The 12324-nt window shown below is 35.3% G+C and overlaps 1 protein-coding gene across 4 annotated transcripts in view; it reads right to left on the bottom strand.

The window, feature by feature from the left end:
• The window catches only part of LOC145680694 (uncharacterized), a 357368-nt gene that overhangs the window by 160900 nt on the left and 184144 nt on the right, over window positions 1–12324 (bottom strand). Inside the window, exon 4 of one of the 4 annotated variants that reach the window (XM_081751604.1) lies at window positions 2336–3738. The exons of the other annotated variants lie outside the window; for them this stretch is intronic. Within the exon in view, the coding sequence (XP_081607730.1) occupies window positions 3216–3738 (523 nt within the window). The 3' untranslated portion in view covers window positions 2336–3215. Of the gene's footprint in view, window positions 1–2335; window positions 3739–12324 lie in introns of those variants that run through there. 4 annotated transcript variants of the gene reach the window in all.

Below are 12324 nucleotides of genomic sequence, written 5' to 3'. Positions count from 1 at the left end.
GTAATCATAGACTTATTACATATAATAGTCGTGGGACATAAGCAGTACTGTGGAGACTCGAAACTGAAGAATATTTTACTTTATTATAAAGTTACATTAAATAGTTGTATTCTCCGAAGGTGACTTATATCATCCTACCATGTCATGTTACATTCTGATGTAGTGGAACTTTTTTTTAATGTAAAATCTAAGAAAATTTGTATACTTAAGTACATCAGAATAAATGATCAATTATATGACAGTTTATAACAATTCACAATAGTAATTAAAATGATGAGTCACCTGACATCTGGAAACTAACTTTACACAGCTGCTAGTATTCAGGTATAAGCCATACTTAGCTATCCTTTCTCCATGTTATTTTCCTTATTATAATCTGTGTTTTGTCCTATAGTCAGGCCCGTATTTATATATTGTACACACCTGTGCTTTAAATAATTTGCCGCCCCTCGCACAAAATTTGCATCCCCCCCCCCCCCCGAAAACGACCAATTCATAGTTTCTGGGGTCACTGAGACGAATAGTCAGTTTTAATCCAATTCAATTTCAAGGTCATACTTTTCTCACTTGCGCGGGCTTCTGTGAGTTGCTAGTTTTAAATATTACTTTATTGTGAATACTTAAAAAAAAGTCCTGAGGGCTGCGGTGGCTCAGTGATGGAGCGTTCAACTTTGGTGCATGGGGTCCTTCATTCGATCTCAGCTCGCACCAAGTGAGCTTTGTGGTGGACAAACACCGTGTACGTGAGTTTTTTCGGAGTTCTCCCGTATCCTCTCACTTTCTTCATTCCACAATTTCATTCCTACTCATCATCACAGTCTCCTTTAGCCTCGCCGGCACAGCTGTGGGACGTAGAACTTAAAGATTTCATTTCATTTCATTTTAAAAAATGCAAAATTTTGCCGCCCCTAAATTCTGTCGCCCTGTGCTTGAGCACAGAATAGCACTTAGCACTAAATACGGGCCTGCATATAGTATGATATGCATGATATAACTTGGGATCATGTCCAAATGTAATTTGCGAGAAAATGTGTCAGTGACTGTGTCATCCCATGTATGCAAACATACTGCAATGCGCAATGCTCTGGAATTTATTTTCTCTCCCGTTCCAGGTGGGAAATCTGACGCATTTGGAAATCTTTTTCTGAAGTTCGTTGATTGTTACATGTGATTCTGCAACATCTGATTTGATGACATTGAAATTTCTCTTCCTCATTTGCTTTCTAATTCGTAGCTTCAACTGCATCGTTGGCCTACCTTTTTTTCTTTTCATTTATATAAATGACATTTATGAACACTTTCGTATAAATGAACTGGAGTGTAATTTGATTTTCTTTGCAGAAATCTTTCTTTTACCAATGTTTATTCTCTCGTTCAAAGATGGAATTCAGGGTGTGTCTCGAAAATAAGAAATCTTTGGATCTTCAATATTTTGATATGTTAAGCTCTAGATTACTCATAGTTATAGGTAAAATGTTACATTATATTTTACATCTTATATAGAGACTTGTAAGTTTGTTTCATGAGCATGACCGTGGATCCGTAATTGGTTCTCAATAATTCTCACATTTCACCCATTACAAAGGCAATCTAAATAAACAAATACCGGAAACAGTGGCAAACTCAGAAGTTCGACAAGGGAGAGTTCAATTTCCCAAGTTCATATAATTTTAGGTGTTTGTGCACAGATGTTACTATGGTAATGTTTAGTTGTGCATAATATCTTGCTCATGGGGAAGTGTTAGCACCACGAAACGCTCTTGTAAATGCCATTGAGTGGAAATAATTGTAATGAGTTTTAATTTATTTTCTCCTTACGCTTCCTTTAGTTAGATTACGCTTTCTTTAGTTAGATTACGTCTCATAATATGGTTCAAAATATTAATTTTAGTCGTTCAATGCCACTCAACTAAATACGAAGCTGGCAACCTGTTTCTGTCTTCTTCAATATAGTGTGCTTCGCTGTAATGCAATGTGTTATGTTATTTGTAAAACATTGTTCTTGAACATTTGTGGCCGTCATGTGATAAAACAAAATACAAATAAAACCGCATAGTGCATGAAAGTATTTTGATCTGTTGTAATACATAGTTAAAATAATTTCAAAAGACCAAGATACCGAAATAAAATCTGACGTAATCTCGATGCATCTATTTTATAACTTCACTTAGGAAGCATGGCAGACGTAGACAAGGTACAGTTTCTGTGTTATATGTAAACTCTATGTTTCTGAATACGCATTGTAATAAATTGGAAATAACTTAAATCTAAGTGAACAGATTTTGAAATGTTTATGATCAATAAATATTAACAGTTGACCAATAAACTAATAATATTCAGTTTTACAATAAAACATTTATTCGTGAATAGCGTATTTGTTATGACTAATGTTATTAAATAATATAAAGTTCATACGTATTATGTGATCATCCTAGTGTGTTACAAAAATGTTCTCTTTCGAACTTCCTGACATACGATATTTCTGCTTAAGTGCCTTCTTCACTTATTCATTCTCGGCCTGAATCTCTGTATGCTCTGAGCCTGAAAGTTCGTATATCTCATAGCTTCAATTTAAAACGAACCTTACATATATGTCTTCATGCAACTAAATCTGATTATCAGAATATTCACACTGATCGTATTGCACAGTCAATGTAACTCTTACTTGGCAAACACATTTCAGGATATGAAGCTCTCTCCTAGCAATATGGTAAGCATACACGTATTCGGCGGGCCGAACCTGGATTCGATTCCTGGTGAGAAATCTTGGATCACATCTTAAGCTATAAGTCTATGTAGCCTTGGTGCTGAAAAGAGACGTGAAACTCCAAATCAACCAATCGATCAACCGTTACAGAATATATACAGAGAATATCGTCATGCAGCAACTTCCGTTAAGCTTAATGAACAGAGATTCTCGCAACAATGTACGCCTCACAACTATAATTGATACGTTGAACACTGGAGAAGGTGATGTGAATGGTTGTTAGTGGATGAACTAAAATGGGTATTACAGAAACTATCGTGGTTTAGGTTCCACGTTAGGTTGCCAGTCTATGTCTCGTATGGACTCTGAGGAAAGACGCGTTAAGCTCCAGTTAGAAACACACACACACACACTATCTTTCACGTACATTAACTTTCAAAGTCATTATTTAAGACAGCAAACCAATCCTCACAATTCGTGTATAGATTTTTCTTTATGGCATGAGCTTTCAGTTTCTGATATCATGATTTCTAATATAATGATGATCTCTCATGGACTTGTAGGCAAACGAAGCATCACAAAAACCACAAAGGTACGGCCTCTCTCCAGTATGGGTTCGCTCATGGACCCTTAAATTATCTTTACGAGAAAACTTCTTACTACAAAAGGAACAGCTAAAAGGTTTCTCACCAGTATGCATACGCATATGCCTTGTAAAATCTCTTTTACAGGTAAAACTTTTTGAACACTGAGTACACAGAAACTTTTTCCTTAACGAACACACACTGATATCTATTTCGGGTAAGCCAATCACCACATTTCTCCTTGCTTCTTCACCAATTGACGAATATTTCCTCGGATACGAATTTAAATTGTACGAATTATTAGAACTAAGATTTCTAACAGCTATAGAAGATTTGCTCTGGTACTGTTCCTCACACAAACCACTACGTCTGTTGCTTCCTCTTCTCAGGGTTCTTGGCACTTTAAACACCTCCACTTCAAAATTTGAGCACTCCCTTATGAAAGCCCTGCAAAAAAGAAGGAAGAGAATTTACTTAGACTATTATCTGTTAGTACATATACGAACACGTATTATTATCAAAACAATGGAGCTTATTTTCTTAACATAATAATGAAAGTAAAATACATTTTTTTAAAGAAAAAAAAGACCAAGAATCATGTTGCATCAATAAAGTTTAACGAAGGTAGTTGGCACAAAATAATGAATAATACGGGTTGCCGTGTCTCAGTAGTAGAGTGCTCACCTCTGGTGCGTGGGGTCCCTGGTTCAATTGGTGACACTCTGATGGACAAACACAATGTGCGTGAGTTTTCTCGGAGTTTTCCCCTCTACTTCCATTTTCTTCATGCCATCATTTTATTTATTATCATAGTCACCGTCACTCTTAGTCTCGGTGCATAACCGTGGTTGTTAAACTAAAAACAAAAATAACGAATAACACAAACCATATGTTATGTTGATTCTTTCTTCATTATTGCGTGACAAAAACAATGGCTCATACTGAATAAAAGATAAAAAACCATCCTCCAATATTTGTTGCATAGCTACTTTCTGGAGAACTAGGGAATCTACCCTCGGTCTTCGTTTGTAGCGACAAGCAACAAAGGATTCTGCGTTAGCCATTATTGTTCGGATAAACATGCAATATCTGCTTATGATACAGAATGGTCAGAATTCAAACTTTATATTCAGAATTACGTTAGAGCTTCTCTATCTTATATAGTACGCAATTTCTATGAATTCGTTTTATACGCGTATATGAAACTGTAAACAGTTTCTCGTCCAACTATGCAATCAATAGAGTTTATCTGGGATTTATCTTGACAGTGAACCAGAGAGCACACGTGGTAATCACTTCTTGGTTATTCGCGTACCCATGTCACTGAAAATAGTGTACAAACTTCGTGCAGGAACTTCAGCAGACGTAAACAGATTCTTAAGCTTTTCCCATAGCGCTTTGGTTTAAAGTGTGCAGTATTCAGTATTAGTCCAAGTACAAGGTTATTTTTCCAAAATATACTACCTGGGTAGGATATTAATGAAGTACCTAAGCTATTTTAAGAGTTCTTTTGCATAAAAGAAAAACTAAAAATTTAAAACATACTGCTTAAAAATACTTTTTGTAACAAATAACAAGTGCTTTTAATGCAAAACATATTTAATAATAATAATAATAATAATAATAATAATAATAATAATAATAATAATAATAATAATAATAATAATAATAATAATAATAATAATAATAAAAGAAGTTTGCTTTTACTAATATCTGATTAATGAATATACGTTATCAGTAAACTAATTTTCAATGACGGGACGCAATTCAACAGTTATGTTACAAATGCTGTTACTTTAAATATTTTATTGCAAAACAGGCACATGTGTGATACTCTATGAACAACAACTGAAATAGAGATTAACGCAATTATATAGTCTGTGTTGGTTTGAGTTTGATTTCTAGTGAAAGTGCTAATGTCAGATAAAAACCCAATAGTAATTCGGGTTCCATTTTAAACAGTAGATCTAAATTCAAATAACTCGGTAATACAAAGGGATGGCAAATTCCAATCAACTGATCATCAAATATGTACTGTACAGTTAGGCACAGAAATATTTTGATCCAGATAACATTACTTTGACAAATAACATAGATGTAGATAGACCAATTAAATCTAATGATAAGCTGGGTATTCTGTCTGTCATTGCTTCGGTAACTACCTGCATTTTTTCTGCAAAAACACATAAAATGCACCTAGAACTGGACATATTAGATATTGAAAATGCATCAAGGTACATTGAAACTTATATATATCGAAAGAGAGAGAGAGAGAGAGAGCAGTGGCGGCTGGTACTATATGTTGCATGGATGTGCAACCGGATATTTTTTTAATACTAAAAATATTTTTAAGTGTTAAAGTAGTGTATCAGTAAAAAATAAACCTTTGCTCTTGAGCGCAAAACAGTATTGATGCATTTCTGAAAAAAGTCAATTATAAACGGAAAGAAAGAGAGAGATTTACCTTTCCGGTGGCAACGTTCGTTGCCACTGGAAGCAGTAACATTGAGCATATGGCAGCGAGCTCCTATCTCTTAACATGGGGAAGTGGATTTATTCTTGCAAAGCTCGTATCTTCCCGTATTGGTCCCTTGCGGTTGCACTTTCTTCGCAACTGGTCAGCTTCTGTAATAGTTACGAATTCCTCCGCTTAGCAGCGCTTGACTCAATTGATAGGGTGAGGAAGATACAGGCGCGTGGAAGAAAGAAGTTATTCACAAAACATAAACTCGCAAAGAACAAATATGTCTGGTGGTAGCAGGGACGGATCCAGGCTGAAAAATTTGGGGGCGGTCGTTCGAAGTCAATAGATTTTATTTAACATTTATAATACAAAGGTGAAAATTCTTTATTTTTTAAAAAATCCTATTCTGGGGGGGGGGGGGGTCAATCGAGTCTCCAAGAAGAAAATGTCTTACTACTGGTCTAATTCCTAGCTCTGTCTTTCGTGCACATGATTCCGTGTTCGATTTCCGGTGGAGAGCATAAATTAATATCAAATCATTCACTTCCAATACTCATCTGTCTTCTTTAGCCTAATTTGCTGGAATGTTGTTATTATTTTTTTTTTCATTTTCAAAGGAAAACATCTTAGATTTCATGCTTCTTTACAGACAAAAAAATACGTGGTTCCTGGAAATGGACTTTTTGTTCCGTATATTTATACAAAGAAATGCTAACAAAATGCATATTGTCGGACAGGGTTGGCTGGTTTAAACCAAGGTGGTTTAAACCATGGTTTAAACCAAGGTTTAAACCAGCTGGTTTTTTCAAAAAAACCAACTGGTTTAAACCAAAGAACAAAAAATGTTCGTAAAAGTGTAAGTGTTTGTAAAATCTTGATGAACACACATTTGTGGGTTATCACGTTTCACTCCCGTATATTATTCGTATTATATTCAGACCTAAATTCCCCATTCATTACTCAAAAAGATTATACTACAAAAGCAACTTTTTTTAAAATAAGTTTATAAACGTTTATTTTGTGATTTTTTTGTAGTTATTATTGTTATGTAATTGCAATCGAAGAAAAATTCTAAATATTGTTTCGTTTCAATGTTTACTATTGATAAAATACATCGAAAATGCCGTACTTTTTGTGTGTGTGGGGGGGGGGGGGTCATAAAGACCTCACGAGAGGCATTTAGTGAAATAAGTATCTTTGGTATCTATTTATGTATAAATGAGTCTGAGCCAAAGTGGACTCAAATAATTCGTATCTTTATTCACTTTTCTTATTGATATGCAGATTAAGTCGGTGTATTTCTTTAATTTGGACCAATAAAAGTCGTTATTAACTAACTTGAACTAAATTAGTTCTTCTGTACTTCGTAGTACTTTGAAATTGTTCATGTGTAATTCTGTGTAATGGTTTCAGTTGTGTAACTGTTTATCTTTTTGTCCTTCTGAAATGACTCTTGACAGAGATCAGTACAACGTTTTTTTTTATCAGGATTCCTTCGTGAGTGAGTCGGCAGACGTATCGCATTTGTGGCCAATTAGTCCTGGTTCCGAGTTCAAATGGAGGACAATTTCTCTCGGATGTAACTCGAGAAGCGGTTTTTATTCCGCTTTAAGCTTATGTGACCCCTTCCAGCATAACTCGGTTGTCGCATAATAACATCAAGGCGAAACAAACTTATTTCTGTTCATATATGATATGAATATATAGAGCAAATTATTTAAACCATAAAAACCTGGTTTAAACCAAAAAAACCTGGTTTAAACCAAAAAAACCGGTTTATTTGGTTTTTTAAATAAAAACCATGGTTTTTGCCAACCCTGTTGTCGGAGGAGAGAGGTGTTTCTGGACCCTAAAGAAAATAAAGCGGAAAATATTTGTAGTAGCGATGCTTTCTATTCAGAGAAACTTGGCGAGCAGCATTTCAGATTTCAATAAAGTCATAGAAAAATTTGAAGCCCGAAAGATCGAAGAAAGACCTTCCATTCTAAAATAATGCATAGTTTATATAATGAAATAATTTTGTTTAACTGCGTGCATGCAATTTTCTTGCTTTTTTTTTTTCTTCTTTTCGGATTAACGCCATCATTCATGGCTTACAGCACATACTATATATTCGATTTATCTCGTGTTCAATAACATGAGTGTAGAGGTTTTGTATATAAATAGTGTATAAACGTACATTGATAGTGGTTGTTTGAAAAAAAGGAAATAGCTTATATATTAAATCAATATTAGAGAAATAATTTAATCAATAATATACAAATAGAGCTTAAAAGACTTTCCTCTTCACATTTCCTGAATATTTCTTGGATAAGACTCAAGAATGCTGGGGGAGGGAAACACTTGCGCGTACCTACATACCTTTGATATTGCAACATTGCAACCGGTGCTTTTACAGACTACGATCCGCTACTGAGAGAGAGAGAGAAATATTATGTACCAATTTTGCACCTAAGTACTTTTCTCAACATTGTTAATGATCTTGTGTAGTAGATTTTGTAGTTCAAATGCTTGAAATAAGTGGTTCGGCAACGCTATCACTCATCTACAGAGTAGAACATGTCCTTTCAAAAAAAGTTCACAATACGGATAATTTTCCTGTTTCTCATTTCAAAATACATTTCCAACAACAGCTAAAGTAGTCTTAATCAATCACATGGTATAACAACAGCTAAAGTAGCCTTAATCCAGCCATGATATAACAACAGGTAAATTACAATAAATGGAACAAACAAGTGACGAAGGTGCACAGCGATGAGGGACTAGATTAACCAAATCGCACTTTTCTGCATAATAGATGCTTCATTAAGTGATTTTTTTTTTTTTTTTTTTTTTTTTTTTTTTTTTTTTTTTTTTTTTTAAGTTTTGAACATCGAATGAAAAGTGAGTAATCCAATAACAACAAAGCGTAAGTATTTGCTGAGCTTTAGCCACAAACTAAGAAGATAGTACACGAACATAACTTTGATCATGAGTTGACACGAATAACAATCGATGACACAAAGAAACTATACACGAAAAAGAACATAAAAGAAGTGTCGTCACTTACAGCAAACAGAAGTCAACAAAATTTTGTTAATATAAAACAAAATAGCAGCAGTGAAATCACTCTGAAATATTACAAGCCAAAGAATTAAATGAATTAGTTCACCATGTATTGAATACAGAAATTCAAAAATTTGAGAGCATAGGAAACAGGCAAACATAAAAGACATGTGAAAATATAACTTAAGCACCTATTTAAACATGCATTTAGTACAACTAAAATCCTTCCTAGAATATATATGTAATAAATAATAATAATAATAATAATAATAATAATAATAATAATAATAATAATAATAATAATAATAATAATAATAATAATAAAAATAATAATAAACAGCTATGAGTTCTGAATGGACTACTAACACAATACAAAAGAGAAAAATATTCGCCGAAAAATAAACTAAAATATGGATGTAGAAAACATCAACTACAAGGAGATCTAAACAAAAATGTGACGCAACAATACAGAAATCATTACTCAGATATAAAGATGGTATCAAACACACGGAACTAAAAAAGCTAGTAATAATTAACAGAAAAAAATCACGAAGAGCTGAGAAACAAAAGTCAATACATAATCGTAAATATAGCTGAGCGTATCAGACTTTGGTTAGGAATGTCAAAGTAAAGAACAATGTAATTCCGAATAAATACAATACAAAAAAAAAAGAAAGAAAAAAAAGAAAAGAAAAGAAACAAATGGAAATAAAACAACAGCATAGTAACTGGGAATCTCGAACCCAACTTAGCATAAATATTAATTCAAGGATAATTCATAACTTTTTCAGTATTGACATATGTGCATAGTTTACGGCGTATGTTACATGACCGAAGCAGTTCAAACCGTCAAAGGTGCTTGGTATCATGGATATAAATAGTGCTAAGAAACGTGGCTTACTTTGTGTGCCTCAGTTTATTTCTTTAATTGGATATTTCCATTTCCATCCGCGTGGGGATCATCTTCAGCAAAATTTTTATGCTACTTGACTGGATCCTTTCCTTTTGTTCTTAAAAATGATCCCTATGTGGATGGAAATATTCAATTGAAAGAGCAAAACTGAGGCACAAGGTAAATCACTTTATCTATGAATATGTGCTCTAATAGCTTGGTATAACAACTAATTGAACTTATAGAACTCATTATAAATTTAACGAAATACTAATCTAATGTGTTCCTGCAGTGATTATGAGTAATATCTACTCTTAAACTTGTCATTATAGTCGAGTCAAAATACGGTTTGACCTGGGCAAAATTGCAACCTTTAGTTTTACACCTGTATTTTGTTTAGGTACCTCACCTGATGAAAATATCCAAAATCCGACAAAATCGGACCACGGGAACACCCTCAAAAACGGTTTTCAAAATGGCGGACCATAGTTTTGGGAAAAATCGTAGACCTTTACGTTGGCGGCTCTAGTAGCCCTCTTAATTGACACAGAGACATGAATGATACCTCATTGGAACGTTCAAAGACCACATATTGCAACGAAGTGACTTTTGTACCCATCATGCCCAACCCGTAGAAGAAGAAGAAAATCGATTTTTTTTAAATTAATATTTCTTGAACCCTGGCAACGCTGTACGTCCTCATACGCCGGCAGAAAAATTCCTAAGCGTAGACCAGACATTGGTAACAATAATATTAAAAAATGAAGGACGTAGGTTCAACAGTAAGGGAGATAAAAATTCGGAACCGCTGACCAAGGAGGGTCACTCTGTATATTTTTTACTGTGGTCTAACTTATGTTTCTTAGATCTAGCATCCTCTCTAATTGTCACAGAGACATGAAGCATACCGCGTTGGAAAGCTTATGGAACCCCCTTGCCAGTGACGTATCGTTTGTGCCCCCTGTGCCCAACCTGTAGAAAAAGAGGAAGAAATCTTTAAAAACTGGGAAAATTTACACTTTTACCTTTCTTGGGTTCTGGCAACCCTGATAATCGTTCTACGCATGAAAAAATCTTGTTTCTTTCTTTAAATCAAAGATCGCTTTAATATAAGTACTATACATAAAACAAAAATATTCTTATGCAAAAGAATGGGAATAACGAAAGACTTTAGGAGGCAAATTACTCATCTACATCGTCATTGTCTACGCTAACACTGTCCTCACCATATTCATTTAAACAGTTCAAACATTCAGTTTCTTTGCACATACCACTAGCAATTGTACTTGGAAGGGCATGCTTTCTGCAAGTACAATACGTTCTTGCACACCCGGTAGCACAGTTGCAATGAACAATGGTGAGCAAATTCCATACCCATCAAACACAGTGGTTGATGTGCCATATTTAAGAACCGTATACTCAGAAAATGATGCAGCGATATTGTCGTACGAACTCCCTTTACACCATGGTAGTCTATGTAACAGAGATCCTCCGTCTAAGACATACAGACTATTGTCTGGCTCCGTTTCCTCAAACTGTGCGGTCTGCTGCTAGCTGAACTCTAGTATCGCATAGGCCAGTGGGGCTTTGTCTGCCTTACACATCATGCTGGATGACTCAAATAAAGCTGGTGGGTAGGCACATAATTCATACGCTAAGGTCTCCTCTAAAGATGTGCTGCCTGCATTAGCGATAACTAACAGTCTTTGAAACAAAAGATTCGAATCGACGGAGATATCGCTGCTGATTTTAACACTACTCGGGGATGCTAGAGTTTTGACTTTATCTGCACGTTTCCACTTCACAATGAACAGGTCTTTGCCAGATAGTTTCTTCGCAAGCTCTTCTCCAACTGAAAATAAATTATGGACGTTGATCGAGGAATCCACTGTGACGCCAGTGGCAATGTTTCTCAACGATTTGTCTCCGTCAAATGGTGAAATGGGCTGCAGTCCTGCAAGAATGCGACGTGTGCCACTGATATCACGTGACATTCTTGACGTTTCTGCTTCTTTATGTTGTTCACTAGTGACATATGCTGTGTGAGTACGAGTTTGCATCGCCAGATTGTACTCGGAGCATGCTGGCATTGAGAACACCCACAAAGATCGTTGCATCTCCGACATTCCACTCCCATGCGTTAGACCTCCAGTGGATTTTAGCGATCTCATTAGAACCTGCTCTATGACTAGATCAGAGGACAATCCAGCCCAATAACGGTTGCTTCTTCTAATATCTCCGAACCCATTTTGAAAGCTTTCGTGAACGTTGGATTCACCGATTGCAGCGTTAACATTGTTTGCAGGTACAAGCACGTCGACTTCAAATAATTGAAGTGTCCTGCTGCAGCGAATATGGGAATGCACTCTGCTATAGCATCAAGGTGATCCTCCCAGCTTCCTGTTCGGTCTGCTGCCACAAGTTTCCTTGCTGTAGTCAACATGCGCTGGTATGCAAACCACAACTGATTTGTTTTTGATGTGTTAATAAGTTCTGACTTTCGTGCTTCTATTTTTTCTCGGACTTCTTGAAGAAGAGGTGAAGAACTAGCTCCAGTTACAGTAATCTCACCCGACATCAGACTCTGGTAGAGAGAGTAAGCATCGTTGATAGTTCTGTGTGTTCCGTTATC

The sequence above is a fragment of the Thermobia domestica genome, chromosome 3 (assembly GCF_964235325.1).
Source record: "Thermobia domestica chromosome 3, izTheDome1.hap1.1, whole genome shotgun sequence".
Lineage (NCBI taxonomy): Eukaryota > Metazoa > Arthropoda > Insecta > Zygentoma > Lepismatidae > Thermobia > Thermobia domestica.
Note: the sequence above shows the minus strand (reverse complement) of the source record. Positions and strands in the feature narration are given on the sequence as shown.